Raw genomic sequence first — 22,654 nt, 5'->3', positions numbered from 1 at the left:
AACAGGTAACTCTCTGGACGGGGTCAGTAAGCGCCAGGAGCATCTTTCTAGGTTCTCCATGCCTGACCTGAGTAAAGACTCAGGGGTGAATGTGTCTGAAAAGAGCAACATGGGCACCCTCAGTTCCTCAGTCCAGTTCCACAGCACAGAGTCACTGTCCTCGTCTCGCCCCTTCAACAATAATAACATGTACACTCCACCGAGAGTGGGCTACCCGCTGCAGTACTGGGATGGCCCGCAGCCGCTGGGCTTCGACAGCAAAGGTCGTGTCGGCGTCATGGGCAGCAGTGGAAACCTGCGGATGGCTCCCATGAGCGACAGAATGCCTCGCCGACGCATCACCACCCAGGAATCGGTGTCACAGCCACAGCAGCCACAACCCCGACGCCGCAAGCACCACCGTGGAAACCACGGTAATGGGCAGCACCGCAGCGGCCGCCATCACAAACGCTCTCGCCGCTCTCGCTCTGATAATGCCCTGCACCTGGTGGCGGACCGGCCCGCTCAAATGGTAGAGCTGCCCTACCGTCGCGTCCAGGAGGATTACGATCGCTTCCCCTCCGGTAATGCTGCTCGGGAGTTGTTTGGCCTGGATGCAGCCGGGTATAGACAGCAGCCCCACCGGCCCTGCCCCCGCACCACCTCTGATCTCACCCTGCAGAATGCTGGCTGGCAACCTGTGGGGCTGGGTGGGCCATGCTGGGGCGACGGGTACATGGAGGCTGCTGACCCCTGGTGCTCCAGCTGCTCCTCTTCCTCCGAGTCAGAGGGAGATGACGGTTATTTCCTGGGTGAATCAATCCCTCGGCCTGTGCAGCTTTGCTACATAAACAACGAGGAGCTGCGCCATCGCTACAGCCCCTCTGGGATAGCTGGCCATCACGGACCTCTGCACGGACCGATTCATGGCCAGCTGCACACCCGCCAGAGGAGGAAGAGCAAAAACTGCATAATTTCCTAGATTTAGAGCAAAGAGATGGTGAGGGAAGAGCAGGAGAGTGAGAGAGATGAGAGAGGGAGAGAGAGAGGTAAGGAGACGGTTAAAGCAGCAGAGAGGTGGAACAGAGGGAGTGGGAAGGTGAGAGTGAGACGGTTGACAGTGAGAGCGAATAGTGTGTTTGTGTGCATGAGATTATGTATGTGCGTGTGTGTGTGTGTATGTGTGTGTTAGTGAGTGTGTGTTGGGGTTGAAGAGAGAAAAGGCCTATTTTTTGTGCTTGTGAGCTTACACAACTCTACACTGGGTAGTGTTTGTGTACACCTACACAGAATGATCTAATCATAAGAGGAAGCTCAGCTGGCTTACACAACAGAAATGTTTACAATGACAGAGATCAACTCCTCTAATGGTACCAGGAAGCGCTGAAGAATTTGACTACTAAATATACTGCGGTCGAGGTAAATAACACGATGTATGTGCGTGTCCGTGCGTGTCCATGTTTCCGAGAGAGGTCGAAGAAATTCCTCTACAGTTTGAAAAAAAAAAGGGAACTGGTTCAAACTGCAGTGATCTGACTGTTCATGTCGCGGCTACAGCGATCCAAGGCCCTGGGCGGTAAAACTTATTCTATGTGGACAAACCCCCGAAAATCGTGTTGGGATAGTGAAAGTTACGTGCTAGATTCCAAGCTATGTCATTGTTTACCTCAGTGGAATCCAAATGCTGCTGGAATATAGTGTTGGCTCGCTAGCCCTGTTATCACCTTGTACAAATAGTCTGTTGAACTTTGTGCTCTACATAGCCGGCTCTCCATGCTTTACCAAGGACAGAGCGCCGGACAGCCCTCTGCTCCTTGACCATTCAGGCACAGTAACGTCAGGTATGGTCCCGTTTTATCTTCTGCAACATGCTTTGTTTTTTGAGAGTTTACCTATAGATAAGTAAGAGTAAGGATAATAATAATAATAATGATGATGATAATAATAATAATGGCAACAATAATAATAATAATGCAAATAATAATCATGATGATATTAAAGAACAATACCTGTTAAATGTATATATAGTAATAAACTTAATAAAATGATGGATGTAGTAATGTAAATGTTCTGTACATATGGTCTTAAATATTTATATATTTTGTAACTAAAGAATAATTATTTGTATAACATGATGTAGAGGTAGGGAGACTTGCATGTTAATTTATTGTTGTTGTCTCATACTGAAAATAAAGTGTACTTCAATGAACAACCAGCAAGTTGCATCTATAAGTTTTATGCCTTCTCTGGTTAATTACCTCTGATAGATCAGCTTGATTGATACATTAGCTGCGCCCCTGATTCATACTTCTAAGTAGACGCGCGAAAAAGTGCCAGAATCCAGAAATATTATGCTCGGATATCTCAAAGATTCTCTGGAGAATACAGAGTTTTGTTTATATCAGGTGAAATATGTGCTGTACTTCATGAGGACATATAATTTACTAGATACATGTTATTTTAGTCATGTATGTGGTCCAAATATGACCTCTTTTCTACAGTATCTGGGATGACATGAACTCCAGATTCCAGTGGTATAAAAGAGTTGGATATTCTCTGAACCAGAAATTATATTTGGATCATATCAGGCAATAATATCTCTGGATTTTGGGTTTTTTTGCGCAGTATGAAGTGACACAAAGAAAGTAAAGTCACCATTACTTTTTTTCACTGAGACATTTTGACTTGCCCTGGAAAGGAAAGCAAAGAGGAAACAAACTTGAATACAATGGCTCGGTTCCGTGAAGTGTGCCAGTGAGGCGGCACAAACAATACGATTCCAAAAAAAGTTGGGACGCTGTGTCAAACTTAAAATAGATAAATAATAACAGAATGCAATCATTTGCGAACAAACTTTGTTTAACCTACAGTAACAGTTTTACAAAGTCTTCCCAAGTAATATCATTTCTACAGTCATGTATCACCTTCTACTAACTTGTAAAACATTAAATATATTGTCTTTGCAGTGTTTTTAAATTCAGTATATATCAAAAAGGATGAGCAGATTATCACATTCTGTTTTATTTATATGTAACACAGCGTCTCAATTGAATTTTGGAATGGTACATATGTGTTTCCTGCCGTGACGTTTGCTGGAAAATGTGGCAAAAATGTCCCACAATTCAATGCAATTCAAAGGAAAATGGAGGAGCTACTTGTACAAAGTACAGCTGAGGCTGATGGGAATGTCATTAGATTTTGCAGGTATAAGGATACATCTAAGGCAACCATCGTTATCTGTACCAAGTTTCACAGTGGTGGAATAACAGGCTAGTCTGGCTAAAAACATGTATTGTTTTCTGTTTGAGAACCAGAAATGTTGGTGTTTTCCAAAGCAACCATTTGATTGACATTAGTTGGTACACATTTGTATAATTTCCTGGTGAATGTTGAAATTTTATGTATACTTAAGGCAAAATATGGTATACTGTTACAAATAGTTTATAGCACATACTGTATACATATAGTTTATAGTATGGAATGGGGACATGGCAGTCATCTTCCTGCTAATGCTTACCAATGATCAAACTAGAGCCTAATACTACTGGCATTAGGGTTAGGGTAAATAAATGTTACTGATATTATATCCAATATTTGTGTCTTAACATAAACACAAGTGTTTTCATAGGAAAACCTAAGATTTGTCAATTTAAAGGGGTTTTCCAGTGACTGAGCATGTCAAGATGGGAGACTCAGATTGACCAATAATGGTCCAAATTGAGGCAGCAGAGGCAAAGAAAGTCGAGCCATTCGTCCCTGGCATTGGTCAAGCTCCAAAAAATACTACTACAAAACTACAATTTCCATAATGCAACTGGGTAGCATCTTTCATTTGACCCTTCATGCTTGGTTTACACTCCTCTTTCTCTCCACACCTCCAGCTTCCTATAGTAGTCTCCAAGTCCAAGCTGATACAAGGGGATCTGAGGTTATTTTTTTGATCAGGCTGTCCTCGTGATGAGTAAACTGAACTTCATGTGTAAAAATCAGTGCCCCTTTAAAGGTCCAACGTGTGGGATTTAGGGCGGAAACTGAATAATAATTCTGTTTATCACAATTCTGTTTTCATTGGACGGAGCAGGTCCTCTTTCCAAAACGGACAAACCAAACACCACCTCTAGAGGGCGATTTTTGCGTTTATTTCCATTTTCAGTAGACATTGTAGGGGAGGGTGAGGCGAGGGGTATTCAGTTGGTTGCAAACTGCAACTTCACCACTAGATGCCATTACATCCTACACACTGGACCTTTAGAAACTTTGACCATGATCTGTACAGAGCATGACTTTTTAGGGTTGAAAAAATAAACTTGTCAGTCTGGTGAATAACTTCAAACATATCTTTGCCATTTCTGTGCTGCTCTTGTTGTTTATCAGCTGACATTTGCACTGATATCAATATTTCTATGATAAGCCGGTATCGGCAATGCTGTTGTATCAGAATATCCACTTTTTCCTCTTCTTGCAAGTGTTTCAACCCTAAACAACGTGTGGCTTAGTCACTTTATGTCCCATTATGTATATCCTGCTATGACTTGACTTTGTCTTTCCAATCCAGCCATGAATAAATCACTGAAAACATTTTAAAGAACATGATGTTTAATATGCAGCAAATTAAATTACAAGTGATTGTACAGTAAGCACATCAGTCAGATATCAAAATACGTCTTCATAAGGACACTTTAAGCAATACAACCAGTGTATTTTTTTTTTAACATTAACATAACATTATCGAAATCAAAAGTAGCATCAAATGTCTAAGATCCCTTTTTATGTTTCACCAGTGTTGCTCGTCATAAGGCCGAGCACAGGGGGAGACTTTGTTGAAGCAGCAGGCGAGAATGGACAAGCTTATTGCTTCTACTGCCGAACACACATAAAAAACAAACAGAAAAAGCATCGTTCAATCACCTGAAAGAAAATTCTTCAACACGTCTTCCAGTGGGATCAATGCTAGGAAGAGAAGGCTTGATAAGCGTGTGTCTGATTAGTGAGACGACTCCCGTGAGTCATAGTCCTCGATAAATTTCTCCATGGCCTCCACACAGCGCTTGCCGATGTCCCTGAGGTTCTCCTGCAGCGAGGACTGGATGGAACCCTCCAGGGACTGATCCTTGGCTATCAGCATCTTTGCCACGAGGCCAAACATTTCACATTCCTGGTAGTACACCTGTTTAGACACACAGATCCATTGTATTAGGGGAAATGCGTAAAGACTAAAGAGTGAGGAGGGAGGAAAACGGACAAAAACAAGGAGCGTTGGAGGGAAAGGAAGAGAGGCCGTCAAACGAGTTGAGTGAGAAGTCTGGTCACGCGTTTCCAATTACCGCTGAATGGATTAACAAATCGGCGGAAACGCTCACATGCAAACTGTTCACAAGCATCGTGTGTGCCTGTATGCAAGAGTTTTGTGGACATTTCTGCATCAGCTACCTGTTGCCAGACTGCTTTTTTTTCTTTCTTGCAGTGCCTCTATAATCCTGCAACCATGGAGATATGAAAAGCAAGAGGCCATCTTTTTCATTCAGTGGGTGGAAGCACGCACACACACACATACACTCTCTCACACAAACACACAGCCGATGAGCAGAGCCTCATGTGATGTCTGTCACATTGAGGACGGTATTACAGCACGTGTCGGAGCCTCCTGTGATGCAGGTGAGCAGCGACAAACAACCTCACTTTGCGTTTTTTGCCCACTTATGAAACTAAAAAAAAGAACCCCATCAATCATGTCAAACGATGAGTAAGACTTTCTTTTCCAGGCTCGGTAAAGTGAAGACAATAATGACACCAGGATGCCTCGGGCTCAGCATTTCAAAATTAATGTTTAGTCTACAGAAAACAAATCTTTGTTCTTGTCTTGTGTCTCCCAGCGCTTTCCACGATCTTTCCTCTGTCACTCTCTCTCTCTCTCTTATCCCAGCTTCTCTTATCTCTCCTCTTCCTCAGTCTGTTTATAACTAATCCTGCTCCCAAGGTGTGAGTGTGTTTGTGTAATGACACTCCTTTACCTCGTCTATCTCCTTCCTCTTCTGCTGGATGGCTCTGTCTCGTGCCACCGTCTGGCTCGCAGTTGAAGGGAGCTCCCCGTCTCTGCTGCCTCGTTCTCTTTCTTTGCTTTTGCTCCCCCTGTGATCTCTCTCCCTGCTTTGATTCCTGTCGCTTTGAGCAACCTGCAAAAATAAAAATAAAAAACAGAAAGAAGTTGGCCTGTAGTAATCAGACAGTTGGCCAAAAACATGGCTGCACGCAGTGATGATGACTCAGCTGCTAATGACCAGGAGATGACTAAAGTGAAGTTCCACATGTCGACTTGTAACACTGAGTTATAGTTTCAGAATTTGTTCTGACTGCATATGAATTTATTAAAAAATAAATAAAGATAAAGACGGGGTGTGAGGTAACAAATGTAAATCTGGCACCACCTACTAATAAGTCACAGTTTACAAAAGCTTTATTAATGGTTTACAGCTCATGTAGCTCCACAGAACAACCACATTCATTCATTTTCATCTGGAGTCACATCAGATGCTGCTCTGACACAACCCCTTACAGACGGGAGGAGAGCTCACAGATTACATTTTAACTTTTGGGATTAAAAAGCTGATTTATCTTCACTCCTGTTAATCAACCTGACTGCAGCAGAGATCTACAGGGGTGCTTATGTATTGTAATGTTCACTGATGACTGGAGCTGCAGGGGAAATGTACCTAACTGCACGAACGACATTAAAGAGAGGAGAGGAAAAAAGAAGAGAGAGAACCGGAGTCGGTGAGTGCTGAATTCAGTGAGAGTTGACCTGAGTTTAAAAACACATCCTAGGCAGTGATGTTGCTCTCTAGCGTATGGCTAATGTACAGTAAGAAATTTGGCTGTTTGGGGCGAATAAACACTTGCACAAATAACCCTAAAAACGGAGATGATCCCATGGTCAAACTCGGTTCGCTGGTAATATGTTAAAGTTTTATATCCTGTTAAGTCTCATACACTGCTTTCCCTATTCTGGGAGCGACCAGGGCGACATCAGGTGACCAGTATTATATCTTTAAAGTTGCTATAATCAGTATTTATATATTAACAATGGATATACTGGAGCACTGAGCAACTGAAGATATTTCCCTCAGAGCTGGTGGAGACCAAAACCAGAGCCAAAAAGACACTGAGTACCTGGTTTGCATCCTTCTTAAGAAAATTAATTAAATTAAATACTGATGCCGCTATTTGACCTACATAAGCAACCGAGACCATCAGCAAAACAACTAGCTTTTTCTGTATAGTTAATATAGTTATTCTCAATGCCTAGCAGGTCGTATTCTGACTTATCCGGGTCGGGTTGGTCATGAAATTTAAACTATTTTCTATGGTGGTTTTCTGAGGATGAACTGAGGGGTTTTAGAGCCTGAAGACAGAAGCTGCTCTGTAGTCTGGTGGTTCAGTACAGCACTAAAACAAAGTTTACTTGTTTTGCTTTTGTCCACAGGGGCCGCCAGAAACAACAAAGATTCCAAGTTTCTAGTAGCAGCTAGTAGTGGTACAGCTTGTTTCCACTGCCCCCCTCAAAATAACAGTTTATAATTATTTAATGAAGGTTATGAAGGACAGCTGAAGGGATGTCTCACAGCCTGTCAACCCAAAAGTTGCTCCAAATTTCTACTTAACTTAAAAAAACATCAATAGAGAATCTTATTAGGAAAGAAAATGGCGTTTCCTGATTACATTTTATATCTGATAAATCTAACACACGCACACATTAAAGGCTTAACAGTAATTTTATTTCTAATAAATCACACTGATGAATTTAACAATATAATGCAAGCATAGACATGACATAAAGACTATCAGAAACATTAATGACCAACATGCTAAGAGGATTTAATTGCTGCCTCACGTTAGTGCCATTAATCACTCAGATTGTACCTTCAGGCGTCATCTAGAAGTCGTTATCACCGGCTCCAGTCACGTTTATTAACACAACACTGATTAGAACATTTAAAAACTGGAAAAAAAGAGCAAGTCATTCTTGGATTCCTCCTCCTCTCCTCACTTTAACTTCACTGCAGCAGTGACCGGCGGTGATTCATCATGTGCTGCTCTGCTCCTTGTTGTGTTTAGGTCAGCCAAGAAATTCATGCGATCATTTGATTTCAGCTTTTTTTTTCCCTGCAGCACCTGGGCTGTTTGAATTATAACTGAGTCGGTCTCTGCTATGAGGAGATGTCTAATGAACAGAAAAAGCCCAGCATATCCAGCGTTTTCATGAACAAATAAATAAATAATTCAGCAGATGACTTGATAAAAAATAGCAATTAGTTGGAGTCCTTATTACAGACACAAGTGGCACTTTCTCCCAAATCATTTTCATCTTGAATTGTTTGTATTTGCTAATTAGGATAAAATTGTCAAAAGCTCTTACAATAATTCAGATTGTGCTGCTTTACATTAATCACACACGTTATTTTGGGAGTAAATTGGGTTATAATAAGCCTCCATTTCATGACAAAATAGAAAACCAGAAGGGGGTGAAGAGCAGCAGGTTTTCTGCTTGTGAACTTACAATGAACTGCATGTCCTTGTCTCTGCTGGAGCTGGACCTTGGTAAGAAAGCTCGAGTAGCTGGAAAACAGACAAAGCACAGGGTCAACACAACAACAAGCTATTAATTATACATGTCAGGGGGCCTTCATTCTCTATCCACTGAGTCTATAGGTGTATATGTACGTCATCGCTGATATTTAAAGCTATTCTTTCTCTTCATCCTCTTATATGATGCATGAAAAGTGTTTGTTTTTTTGCGTGCATCACAGCCCAAAATCAATAAATCTTTGAACAGGACCTGCGAGGAATTTGGTAAATCTCCCTTGTTATGTTGTACCGCAGTATTCTACGTGTAGCATTAGTTTTGTTATGGCTCATTATGTACTGCTGGCTAGTCTCTCGCTCTCCGTTCCTCTGCCTCTCTCTATCTCCCGCACGCTCATATACACACACAAATCAGCGATGAGTCACCATCATCGCACCATCACTCAGGCACACAAAAAACCTGTTCCACACTCACACATACACAAACACACACCTCCACAGTGCTGCAGTGTGCGCACACATACAGTGCCTGAGTGCGAGAGAAGATAAAAACATACAGTACCAGCAGATCAGTCGTTAAAAAAAAAAAAACAACACAGCATACCACTTCACACCAGGAAAAGATCAACAAAAACACAGATTTCGGTTGGTGTTAAAAACAAGGGAACACAATCGTAACAAATTTTACTTCCCACTGACTGATGGTGACGTAATTCTCAAGTATTAAAAATAAATCTACCTGTGACTAAACTGCACAGTTTACAGGAGACATATCATATCATTCCTTGACAAGGGCATTGACATAATCGGTGTTCTGAGCCCTGGAAAAGCTTCTTGGTGGCCTGGCATTATGTAACGCTGGTTTGTTGCTACCAGAGTGTGACTACCTATCAACCACCAGATACCACGATGAGCAAATGCCCTCCAAATATTTGTAATTCAAATTGCTCATGAAAATGTGCATGTGTGTGTGCGTGTGTGTGCCTCTGCTTGCTTATACTGCCACCCAATGGTCGTTTCATAAAGTGCACCAAGATACTTTGAAGCTCTGATGTGCACTATTTAAAAACACAGTATGCAAGTGTAAATGTGCTCAACAATACTGAAAACTTAAAGCTCATGTGTCAAAAACAAAACTCATCATTTAACACACTTTGCTCACCTGGAAAACACAAAATGCCACATTTGCCAATTGGAGGAGGAGGAGGAGGACAAAGAAGAGGAAGGGGAGCCAATATCTTTTAATAAAATGAATAAAAACTTTGGTTTGAACTACGTCAGTTCTTATAAACCTGTCTAACTTCTTGTGATGTCTGGCACGCTGTCTGTGCTCCTCCCTGTGTATCTGTCTGTCGTACTGATTGTGTTTGTGGTGAGAGGTGAATACCCCCGATAAAAAAATCTGTCTGACAGATGTTTGGCTGCAGACTCGAACTTACTGCCGCTTGGTTTTGGAGGTGAAGTCCCATCGGTGCTCTTGCTCTGCTCGTAGCGCTCCTTCTCCTTCTCTCGTTCCCTCTCCTTCAGGGCGACGTGGTGAGGTTTTGGATGAAAATGTTCCCTCCGGTTGAAAGAACCCCGCGGGTGGAAGTGGTGGTACCTCTGGTAGCTGAAGCTAGGTTTGTAGAATGGGTGGTGGTCATCCCTTGGAGAATGGCATCATGTGAGAAGAGGGAAAAAAAATAATTATCTTCCACCTCATCATCAATATTTTGCAGGCAACTCAGTAAAAAAAAAATTGTAGCTATGACATCGTGAGGAAAACAAAATCGACGCGTGCTCCGTTCTCTTACCGAGGTTTGTAGAAACGCCCTCCTAACTTCGGTTTGTAAGAACCGGACATCCACGCCCTCGGTCTGGACGGACTTCGCACTCTTCTGATCGGCCTCTTCTCACCCTGAATCAACATGAATGTTCCAATTTATCACATCATGGCACTTTACAGACAGCAGAACAGCCTTAGAAAGCAAGGATGTACCTGAGCGGGAGATGCAGATTTGTCAGCGGGCCTCTTGTCGAGTGACTCATCGCCATGTTCCTTGTGCCGCAACATGACGCCCTGAAGAGAGGAAACAGCATGTTAATCAGCTACTGTGGTGTGACGGTACAGGAAGTATGTGATATTATTAGAGCTGAGAAATATTATGATGATCAATTAATCATTTCAGTCATTTTGCAACGTCTTAAATGTGAGGATTTGCTACTTTTCTTTGATGATGCGATGATAAACTGAATGTCTTCTGGATTTGGATGTTAGTCAGAAAAAACAAACACTATTAATATGCCACTTTGGACTCTGGAACACTGTGTCAGACTTTAATCACTATTAATCACTATTATCTGACATTTTATAGACTGAATGATTAGTAAATTCATCAAAAAAGTTGACGGATTGATCGATATTGAAAAAGTTGCAGCCCCAGATATGATACAAATAAGGCTGAAACATTTAAATTATACGCTGGAGCCTTAAATAGAGTGTTACACTACAGTCTAAATACAGGAAATCTAATTTACATGTGCTCGTTGTAAACTCTGAGTATCAGGAGAGTAAAAACCACACACATGCAAGATAACAACATAGAGGAGAGTCATATGCATTTCCAAAAATAGCCTCACGCTCGCTCACACTTCTAATACGCAGTGTCTCGTGAGGGAAGTTGCAGTAAAATAAAATGCATTATTATGACTCAGTGAACACGTGTTGATGTTTTACGTGTCAGGGGAACCCTTGTGTGCTTAAAATTAGACTTTTTAATTTCCTGTGGTCGTGACGCTTTGGGCTGGCGTCCAGGCGTGTATTCCATCTCTGCTTTTTATATGATTGCCGATAAAATTAGTTAATTTAAAAATGTGCTTCTTTGGCTCCGGCGCAGCATGTTATCTGAAAAGTGACTCAAGGTATCAAATATCTCTCCAGTGGAAGAATAAATAGCAGCAAATGGAAATTGTACCTCAAAATTGCACTTGTTGTGCTCACATCACACGAGGCACCATAATGTAGTGCTTAATGCAAGAGTTTTGGGTTAAATTTGGCTATCAATAATAATTAATGATTATCAGGGATAATTATTAATTCTGATTACTAATAAGATCCAATTTACATTAGATCACCTTGGGGCACCACCCTTGAAGAAGGGAAAATATAGCCAATTCACCAAATCAGTCTCAGAAAAGGTACTAAACTGTTTGTAACTCTGATTAATAATTAACTTAATAACTACAACCAATATTACCATAAAAGCTAGTAATGATGGAAGGATTTTGGAGCTCTTGACAGAGTAGAGGTTGGCAACATTCACTCTTGTACAATTTTAAATAGACAACATGAGGGTTAAAAAGTATTTTATTCAACACAAAGATGAAAACACACTAACATGTACTATATACAGGTGTGTGTGTATGTGTATGTGTATGTGTATGTGTGTGTGTGTGTGTGTGAGTGTGTGTCTGGCAGAACAAAGAAACAATGGTGGTCACTGATCTGGCATGTGGGTGTGATATGCTCCAGGCTCAAGGACTGTGTGTGTGTGTGTGTGTGTGTGTGTGTGTGTGTGTGTGTGTGTGTGTGTGACGTGATGCCAGGTTATAGAAGATGGCTAGTTGTAGGGTGACCATATTTGGATTACCAAAAACCAGGACACTCAGCCCAGCAATGAGATATGATACCCAAAATTTACTCAGATGCCTTAAAATTAACATACATTTAAAGTATGCCTCCTCTGTATGGATAATGAAATGTATATATTACAAACAAAATACTATCTATAACCAAAGACACACATTCAGACATGCTTCTCAGAGGTTACTCAACATGTTTTATTATAAGTTTAAAAAACAACGAATGAAATAATGATAGAAATAATGTCTCCTGTATTAGAAAAATAAATAATAATAAATAACTGAAAAATACCTCTGCTATATTAGTAATCCAACTACTACACTCACCTTGCACACTTTTTTTTATGTTTTTCGGTGTCCATGTGGGCTTTGAGGTCTAAGGCACCCCCATTGGACACCGAAACATAGGTACCGGGTTTGCACACAGTGCACAAAGCCTCCCACTTGTCCCGACCGGGACGGTAAGTGGGGGATTTCTTTTGTAGCTCATCGTTAAATGTGCATTTACGCTTCGGCATGATGATGCAGGTCACATGCAGCGTCAATTTAATGGCCCAATGAAAACCAGGACATTTCACCACTTTATAAAAAACTCCCGGGACGGCCAGGACAGGACGTGAAAACAGGACATGTCCTGGGAAAACAGGACGTTTGGTCACCCTAGTTAGTTGCATGCAAAGACCCTGAGTCTGTGTGAAGCATCATTCGACTAACGTCGAATTAGCCGTCTAGGAAAGCAAACTACCAATAACCTGACCTGAGATCACAATAACACTCAAACAGTGGACACACATAAATTGAACACATATGCATTACATCAACCAGAGTTTAAAGTCCTGTGCTTAGCCGTGCTATCTAAGCCCAGTTCAACGTTACCAGTCTTTGAAGAAAAGGTGCTGGTGGTTGCAGGAGAACGTTGGGATTCCAATGTTGAATGTTGTTCTTGCTGTGCAAGGACTGATGAAAGTCGGCAGAGGAGGAAACGGTTCGCTCCTTTCCTTTGCAGGGATAGCAGCTCAGTGCTAACTTGCTTGATGTTCCTCAGATTGTGAAGTTAACTGGCAAGCTTTGCGTCGCAGCTGCTGGTGCTAACTGATCAGGAATACTGGCAGGACCTCGTGTCGCTGCAGTGAGGAGAAGTTCTTTGGGCCTGCTGCAAATGAAGCTTGCAGCTCTCCGCAGCTGTTAGGCCCAGAAGAAGAGATCTTGAGGGCAGGCAGCCCCGTGGGGGGGGAGATGGAGAGGAGCCCTTGAGGATGAGAAGTTGGAGGAGAAGAGAGGCGCGAGGAGAAGAGAGAGAACAAAGGAAGGCGCTGGAGTTTTGACTCTCTGATCAGAGGGGGGTCTGTCACCCTGACCAATAGTAGCTCAAAGCTGAATTTTGCACCTAGGTGTGAAGACTGGGGAATTCTGGGACACTGAGTTCAGTTCAGAGTCCATTTTGAAATCCACAACGAATGACTTCATCTGTGGGTCCCAACACACTTTAGCACAGTACTTGAGTAAATGTACTTAGTTACAATCCATCAGAAAATGGAAATATTCAGCTTAAGTACAAGTACCTCAAAAATGTACCTGTAGTAAGTAAACATAATTAGGATACAAAAATAAGGTAACTGTTCTCCGGTAAAGTTACAGAAAAAAAATGCAATTACATTTCAGATAAAATATGACACTATTATAAAATATATACGATTGACAATAAAATAAATTAATTTAAAAATGTGCTGCTTTTGCTCCGATGCAACATGTAATCTGAAAAGTAACTAGTAAAGTTATAAGATAAATGTAATGGAGTAAGTACAACATGTGCCTCAAAAATGTAGTGGAGTGGAAGTGTAAAGTAGCAGAAAATGGAAATAGTACCTCAAAATTGTACTTCAGTACAGTACTAGAGTAAAAGTTCTTAGTTACATCCCATCACTGTTTTCTATATGATTGCTGATAAAATAAATTAATTTAAAAATGTACTTAATAGGCTCTGATGCAGCATGTAATCATAAAAGTAACTATTAACTAGAGTAATAAAACAAATGTAATAGAGTAACTACGATATGTGCCTCAAAAATGTAGAAGTGTAAGTATAAAGTAGCAGAAAATGGAAATATTTAGCTAAAGTACATGTACCTCAAAATAGTAATTAAGTAGAGTACTTGAGTAGATGTACTTAATTACATTCCATCATGTTTTTTTTATATGACTGCCATATGTAATCATAAAAGTAACTAGTAACTAAGTTTATACAATAAATGTATTGGAATAAGTACAATATTAGCCTAAACAATGTAGTGGAGTGGAAGTATAAAGAGGCAGAAAATGGAAATTGTACTTAAGTACAGTACTCGAGTAAATGGTCGTCACTGCGTAGAGAGTGGCATGAAAGTGAAAGTGCCTCAGAGGTGTTACTCGAGTACAGTGGCATTCTTAAGTTACATGTACTCGATTACATTCCAGCCTTACATATTCATGAGGAGGTGTCCTGTGATCTCCTGTGATAAAGGTGGAGCAGATCTACAGACATTTATAAACTACATTTATAACCTGAATCATCTGGTGTGAGGGGACAGGCGGGTCACGTGACTGTCAGTCCTGCCCTCCATGAAACTCCTCAGCGCTGCGGCAGCTCAGTAAAGTCTCTTACCTTGTTCTGATGTGCGTCCTGCGGTGCTGCATGGTCCATGTCTGTCTGTCTGTCTGTCCGTCTGTCCTCAGCCTGTCCGATCTCTGTCAATCACCCGCGGACTTTATGTCTCGAGTCCAACAGTCCAGGAAGCGCGTGCCCACGACCTATTAAACTAGTGTCCTCGGTGCATCTGGAGAGAGAAACCTTCACATGTCTGTCTCCCCTCTCAGTCTACGCAGCCGGACCGACTTTAAAAAGCTTTGATGAGTCGCGCTGTCGACGGACAACCTGTGTTTTCTCCAGTGTCCGCAGGAAAACAACCAAAGTTTTACTTCCCTTTTCGACGGCGTCCAATCAGAAGAGGGCTCGCTCATGAGGCTTATCAAAACGAAACAGAGCGAGGCTTTTCACTGAAAGACGCGCAGGCGCAGTGCGACACATGTACTGTCGCCTGCCCTCACCTTTGTTTCACAGGAGAGTCACACCTGGGATCAGTGGTCAAATGTAACTGAGTACGTTTACTCAAGTACTGAGCTAAGTCACAAATTCAGTGAGTTTGACTCTTGACTCAGTACTTACTTAAGTACTGTACTTAAGTACTATTTTGAGGTACTTTACTTGAGTATTTCTAATTTTTGATACTTTACACTTCCACTTTACTACATTTTTGAGGCAAATATTGTAGTTACTCCATTACATTTATTTGAGAACTTTAGTTACTAGTTACTTTTCTGATTACATGCTGCATCGGAGCCAACAGTAATGGAATGTAACATGAGTACATTTACTCAAGTACTGTACTTAAGTACTAATTTGAGGTACTTGTACTTTACTTGAGTATTGCCATTTTTTGCTTTGTACTCCACTTCATTTGTGAGGCAAATTGTGATTATTTACTCCATTACATTTATTTGATAACTTTAGTTACTAGTTACTTTTCTGATTACATGCTGCATCAGAGCCAAAGTAGCAAAGTAGGCAATCATACAAAAGAAAAATAGTGATAGAATGTAACTAAGAACATGTAATCTAGTACTGTGCTTAAGTACTATTTTGAGGTACTTGTACTTTACTTGAGTATTTCTATTCTTTGCCACTTACACTTCAACTCCACTACATTTTTGAGGCAATATTGTACCTACTCCATTACATTTATTTGATAACTTTAGTTACTAGTTACTTTTCAGATTACCTGCTGCATCAGAGGCAGAGTGGCACATATTTGAATTAATTAATTTCATCGTCAACACAAGCTTGCATAATGAAAGGTTAAGTTGAGTTGAAGTCATTTTGTTCTCGGGAACACAATTGAATAGAAAAGGTGAGGCCATCGGATACTGACATACCTCCCAGCCTTAGTGTTCTTCACTCCACCCACTGTCGCCACCCATCACACCTCCTCCCTCGTAGAGAGGAGAGACTGGGAGGGAGAGTTATTAAAACAACTCTCATTACAACTTCAAGATGACTCGGAGCAGTGCAGTCCAGTACTCTGTCTTCAGCCTGTGGCACATTTAAACCATTCAGCTGAGGCCTGTTTGGAAAGGTAATCCTGAAACTGTCTGTCGTGTCCTTTTGCTGTTGGTGTTTGGGGTTGACAACTTGTTGGAACAGGTTTTCTTTCTTGTCCGGTTGGTTACTAATAGTCCTGTGTGAATGTTGGGTAGTTACGTACAAACTTCTGCTCTAATGAGGCCATGGGAAGAGAGGCGTAGTTTGATTATAACCTATGATTTCCTTGGTTTGGTTCAGTAAATCCTCTGTACATGTGTAATGTTACTTTTCTGTCATCTGCATAATTGTGTGTGGTTCTTTCCCTGGTGTCGCATACCTCTTTTTAGGAAGAAAAAAAAAATCCCTTTTAACAACTAGGGGGAGGGGACAAAAGACGTGGACATACTGTGAGACGTAGACTTCTCAGTTCTCGTCTCACCTCTCCACTTGTTGATTTGTTGATTTAAACTGATGGAAGTTCACTCTCTCAGACAGCTTTTGGTATCTTTTTCACAGCAGCAGCACTGAAATCTTTCTGGGATCGTTCAACACGCTGAGTCCCAGCTAAATTTCCACTCTAAATAAGAGATTGACTGCAAGAAAAAGCCATGAGGTAAGGACGCATTTCCTTCTAGCATCCTGAAAATATGCTTAAAGGATTAGGCTGACAGAAGTCTTTATTTTTGCTCAGGTGAACAAATCTCACAGAGAGACCAAAACCAACAATGTGTTCGTTTGTCACTCAGTATTTTCCAACTTCCCCGCCCTGTCTGTGGCACTCGAAACGTACAATCGTAGATTCAGTAGCCAGTTTATGAGGTACACCTTGCAAAAACAGATGCAACTAACCCTACCTTCATAACATTCAGGTTTTGTTGAAACTGTTTTAGAGAGGTGTTGAGTTAACGCTGTTGTTATTTTGAAGGATTCATATTATGACCAAGTCTTTACTGCAGTGGCCAGTGTTTGATTCGAACAATCTCCAAAAGCCAATAAAATAATCCTTAAAAATGTGACCAAGAGCATAATAAAGGATCTATAATAACCTTAACGATCCATTGTTTTCATTCAAGATCCAGTAGCTGCAAAAAGCATAAACTTTTAGTAAGTGTATGGTTAACTGCTAATGAATGCATAATGAAGTTTCTTAATAAAGCAACCAAAAAGTTTAGTAAAGGTTTAACAATGGCATGAAGTTAGTGAGCACAATAAATGTGTTTGTAATGTCATTGCGAACATTCAAACCAAAAAGGCTTCTATAAACTGTCAAGTGCTTATAAATGTCTTATAATAATATAACCATAAATGTGTGGACCAAAACAGAAAAAAATGAATATTCCAGCGCAAACCAGGATAAGATTGATTTTTTATTAACAATTACATTAAAAACGACAAGATCAAAGATTCAACTTGTTTATTGTCCTAAATAGTAAATAAAATGTATTTGGGGGGGGGGACATAACAATAATAATAATGATAATAATAATGATGATGATAATAATAAGAAGAAGAAGAAGAAAAGGAAAACAGTATATAGAATAAATAAATAGAATAAAATGCAGGGATAAGGTGCATATATCTTTATATATATCTGTATGTATATAAATGAGACAATACAACACAGGCCACAAGGATGTAGTTGTTGTTTGTGCAAACACAATAAGTGTAAACATAATATATAGAGTAATAAAACTGTATAACGTAAAGTGTATGAAGCAAACGGTATAAAAACAGCAATAAAAACAATCTGAGGCGTACCGATAGAAGGTGCAGCCACGGTGGTGGCAGTGAGGTGCATGATGTGTATTCATTTGTCAGATATTGCACCGATGGTTGGATTATGTGTGTGCGCGTGATGTGCACTAGTGTGTGTGTTTGTTTGTGTGACAAGGAGGAGGAGCGACAACAAGGAGCAAACTACATGCTTCTCAGGTTGCTTCAATAGCCCCAGCGAGGTCACATTCCCCAATACAAGTACACTTCAAAAAGGCAACAGCCACCGTTTTATTTCCTTTATACGTAAGATAATGAGATAGGAAAAAGTCTGGCTGATCCATCTACAATACTAGAGGACGACTAGATACAGAACTCATACAATTCTGCAGTATATCACAAATCTATAACAGAGCACAAAGTACATGAATTGCCTCATGGTATCCGCGTCAAACTGTTAGAAAAAAGTAGAAAAACATTTATATTAGAGGAGGATAAAATTCTGAATTTATACAATGCCAGTAGATATCATAAATATCAGTACATGCTACACAAATGGAGGTACATTCCAGCCAGTGCAACACCACTGCTCACTGACAAGCTATGGCCACTTATAAGGATCCATAAATAGTTTGCAGACAACAAGAAAATTATAGAAAACCACCAGACGTATCCATATTGCCTGAGTGCATTAGTGATCTTAAAATGTTTCAGTGTTTAAAACAATCATGTCTCACAGGGTGCAAACGTTCTCAAGAACGCAAATTCACGAGGAGTTTCGTTCTCGCTGCCAGGAGCTCGCAGCAGATAACATCAGAGGCTTCAAACAGGAGTTCGAGGTATGTTTTTCACTTCGATTTCTGATTTGTGAAGCGAGGGGTGTTTGTCATGTCATGTCATGTGTGCTAATGTCTTTTGCTCTCTCAAAAGGAGCTAAATGAAGTTGGCAAAGACCTCCCCACAAGGACGGGGGACTCGGAGGCCAACAGAGAGAAGAACAGATACCCCTACATCCTGCCGTGTGAGTGCACAGCTCATCATACTTGAAGAGATTACAGCAACTATGTGAGGCAACGTATGAGACTCTAATGTGTCTGCTTTCCATTTTCTGACCACGTCCGGTTGCAGATGACCACTGTCGGGTGAGGCTGTCAGTTCAAAAGTCCCATCCACACACCGACTACATCAACGCAAATTTTGTGCCTGTAAGAGCTCAATTTAATGTTGTTTGTTGTTTTGTGTGTCTTCCTGCTGTACCACCTGTCTGTCTCTCCACCTGCCTGCGTCTGTTAATGACAGTGTGTCTGTGATCAGGGTGGAGGATCAGAGAGAGACTTCATCTGCACCCAGGCTCCGATGCATAACACCATGGCTGACTTCTGGAGGATGGTGTGGGAGCAAAACGTCAGGATAATCGTCATGGTGACAGCTCTGAGACACAAGGACATAGTGAGAAAGACACATTTGCTTGGCGTGTATGTGTGTGCCTGTGTTGGTGTGAGTGTGTGTGAATGGAAATAGGGAGGAACAGCTAGCCTGCTAGACTGTCCTCCCTGTAGAAACAGCTTAAACTTAGTTTTTGAAACAGTGGTTATGAAAACGTCTCAATTTAACGTTGATGCCTTCTTTTTGACCTACATAAGCAAACGAGACCATCAGCAGGAAGACTGTAATACTATTTTTATACAGTTATTCTTAAAGGTGCTATTTGTAGAAAAAAGTTGTTTTTTGAGTCTCATTCCCAAACACAATGGGATTGCGGTCGACCCATCCTACATCCCAAAGTAGACTACGAAACTGACAGCGCTGGCAGCTGTGCTCCAGCCGCTTTTGTCCATGGGGTCACCAGAATCAACGAAAATAAAAAGTATCTGTAGCTGCTTTAAGTCTTTTGAGCAGGTGTCCAAAATCTTCAGTGGCTGTAATAATTCTGATATGCAATAATAAACTATAGCCTGTATTGTTTTTATTTACCTCGCTCTGTCTAAAAGTAACAAAAACCCCTATAAACAACTCTATGGTTAATAATGAACAGGTTCCATCTCGTTTGTTTAAAACGCACACATGACCTTCTCATCTAACTCTCAGCAAGAAAGTAATAACATGATGTGAGGAACTTCCAAGTCCTTCAACATTTGAGCTTGTCCTTTATTCTGTGTGTGCAGGTGCTGTGTGATAAGTATTGGCCTCTGGATCCAGGATCAGTTTATCATGGACTGATCCAAGTGACAACAGTGACCCGTAAACAAGGCCCAGATTATTTTGTCTCCACCATTAACCTCAGAAAGGTGAGACAAAGACCCATCTATCATCCCCCGTGGTCCCTTTAAAGTGCTTCTGTTGGCCTCTGAGTGCACTGACCGTACGAGTAATCAATCAAAGAAGAAGCCCTTGTTGTTGGGTTAAAGGAAAGTGTTTGTGTTTCAGAGAGACTGTCCAACAGACAGGATGATTACACACTACTACTACCCTTCCTGGCCGGATCAGGGCGTCCCTAAAGACGCATCGCTCTGTGCCTTCACTGAGCATGTCCGGCAGGTTTTGGAAGCTACTCCCCGTCTGGGGCCAGCTGTGGTGCACTGCAGGTCTGACCTTCAGCCCATCACCTTCTAATTCAGGAAACAAAGATCCCCTTTCAGTATTAATCCTGGATCAGATGGATTAGGCGATGGGGTTTAAGGTCAATCCTCTGTTTATGTGTTTCAGTGCAGGTGTTGGGCGCTCAGGGACATTTGTGACGTTGTTGTGGCTGATGCAGCTGTGTGTGAGGGGCATCCGGCCTGATGTCCGGGCTGCTGTGGAGGATCTACGGCTACATCGAATGTTGATGGTCCAGAATCTGGTTAGTCCAGTACTGATGCTTACCTGCAGTGGAAGAGGAACAATTGTGATATTTTACTTTCATATTAAGAAGCAATAACAAAAATACTCAACCTCTCATCAGTTGCCTTCCTTAGTTGCATTCTCTACGCTTGACTCATAGTGTAGCGTGCCTACGTTTGTTTTTCTTGCAGATACGTGGTCTATGAGATGTAGTTTCCCCAGTAAACACACAGACCTCTTCAGCCTCATCCTCTGGAACATCTCTTCACTGCCAGTGTCTCTGGGCTAGGCAAAGCGGACAGGCTGGGTGTCCTCACTGCAGATGCAACAGCCGAAGAGGTCGGTGTGTTTACTTGGGAAACAACAGCTCACAATCTGCAATCGACTAATTTCCAACCATTTGTGGCCCACTGATCTTGTTCTCTGGTGAACTACCAGGTCCAAAAAAAATCTCAGTTTTGGGACCTAAAAATTAAACTGTTTTTAATGGTGAAATGAGTATGGTATCAACTTTCTCATCTTGGCAACACAGCAAATAAACATATTTCCCTAATTGTCAAAATATTTCTTTAATGTATAACAATGGCTCTAACTCATAAACAAAGTCCCTTTATTTGGAGGGTAAGTATTAACTATCATTTAAATGTATACCTCAGAATCATGTGTTTTCCACCACTGCTTGGTGTCATAATCCTGCTTATTTAAAATATATACGCACTTAATATTTCTATGTACCTAAAAGGACCATGTTGAGAGTATTTAAATGCACACCTGTAATTCACTCACCCACTCGTAAATCTGTCATCATACTCATAAACGCTGGTACTGTTTGGAAGAAGCTTCCTCATTACCTGCTCATTCCTTTGTGTGTATTCAGGACCAGTACATATTTGTTCATCAGTGTCTGCTGCACTGGCTCAGTGAAAGAACCTCAGCAGGGTGAGAACACAGACATTAACTCCCAACGAGCACCAACACACACCATATTCAATTTCTGCACAGGCAGTGTATTATTATTCATTGTAAAGTATGATGACATTTTAATTAGGTGTCTTCTCTTTCATGGCAGCCCACAAACTCAAGGAGCCAGTTCAAACGCTAACCACCGCACACAGGGTCGACCCCACAGCTCCTCAGCACGGGAGCACCGAGAAGGGAGAAGGAAACAACACCGTCGTAGAGCGTCAGAGCAACCACAGAACTCGGTGCAGCAGATGTTACACCCTGGGAACATACTGAGGAGGCTACTGCCTTCCTCCTCACTGTTTAATTCAGGCTCACACACTTCCTGAGCTCGCATACTGTATAGCTGAGAATACAAAAAACAAGCAAGACATTGTTCGGATATAAAAAAGCCCTTGAAGGAGGAAGGAGGAAAAAGACTGCAGAAATAATGTGGCGTGTGCTTTCTGACATCAGGCCCTGCAGGAGGAAAACTGGCCTGACAACATGCAAATAAGTGCTGGTGGAGAAAACACAGGCGCAGCAGATTGTATTGTCACCAGAAGGGGAAATTAAGGAGAGAACCAGCCGTTCAGGTCAAACCTGTTCCTCTGCTGTGGATTACTTAGTGTGACATTCATGAGAACAATTCCACCTGTGCATGCTGTTAAATACAGAGGGTTAGGTCACACAAAACAGAAACCACTCATGGTAACACAAACTGTCTATTTGTAAAGCTACCAAATATGTAGTCACTGTTTTTGTATGTTTGTTCTGCCTCCATTACTGATGAAGTGATGCTGTGAGATGACTTTTATTAAGGTTCTTTTTCCCTTGAAAAATCATTGTGCATCATTTTATATCACACAATGCAGGCTA

General features: G+C 41.3%; 3 protein-coding genes across 4 annotated transcripts in view; 2 read left to right on the top strand and 1 right to left on the bottom strand.

Annotated features, from left to right (window-relative positions):
* Window positions 1-4,558, top strand: part of LOC311265316 (prickle-like protein 2) — a 45,438-nt gene extending 40,880 nt beyond the window's left edge. For both annotated transcript variants that reach the window (XM_084366844.1, XM_084366845.1), the window contains exon 9: window positions 6-4,558. In XM_084366844.1, coding sequence (XP_084222970.1) covers window positions 6-961 — 956 coding nt within the window. In that variant the 3' untranslated portion in view covers window positions 962-4,558. The remainder of the gene's footprint in view (window positions 1-5) is intronic.
* A 21-nt stretch (window positions 4,559-4,579) lies between these two features.
* Window positions 4,580-15,167, bottom strand: LOC311265318 (uncharacterized protein). The gene is made up of 7 exons (XM_084366847.1): window positions 14,822-15,167; window positions 10,538-10,618; window positions 10,353-10,456; window positions 9,999-10,204; window positions 8,534-8,592; window positions 5,991-6,152; window positions 4,580-5,146 (listed from the first exon to the last, which is right to left on the bottom strand). Exons 1-7 carry the CDS (start codon window positions 14,858-14,860, stop codon window positions 4,964-4,966), a joined length of 834 nt encoding a protein of 277 aa, XP_084222973.1. The 5' UTR covers window positions 14,861-15,167; the 3' UTR covers window positions 4,580-4,963.
* Window positions 15,168-16,269: 1,102 nt separating this feature from the next.
* LOC311265654 (receptor-type tyrosine-protein phosphatase V-like) lies at window positions 16,270-22,473 on the top strand. The gene is made up of 11 exons (XM_084367544.1): window positions 16,270-16,349; window positions 16,814-16,910; window positions 18,750-18,849; window positions 18,941-19,031; window positions 19,139-19,215; window positions 19,325-19,459; window positions 20,176-20,298; window positions 20,438-20,595; window positions 20,717-20,852; window positions 21,711-21,772; window positions 21,903-22,473. The coding sequence occupies exons 2-11, from the start codon at window positions 16,906-16,908 to the stop codon at window positions 22,123-22,125; spliced, it is 1,110 nt and encodes a 369-aa protein (XP_084223670.1). The 5' UTR covers window positions 16,270-16,349; window positions 16,814-16,905; the 3' UTR covers window positions 22,126-22,473.
* The last annotated feature ends 181 nt before the right edge of the window (window positions 22,474-22,654 follow it).

Source organism: Pagrus pagrus (assembly GCF_965226575.1).
Source record: "Pagrus pagrus genome assembly, chromosome: 11".
Classification (NCBI taxonomy): domain Eukaryota; kingdom Metazoa; phylum Chordata; class Actinopteri; order Spariformes; family Sparidae; genus Pagrus; species Pagrus pagrus.
The sequence above is the reverse complement of the archived record's forward strand: the minus strand, read 5'-3'. Positions and strand labels throughout refer to the sequence as shown.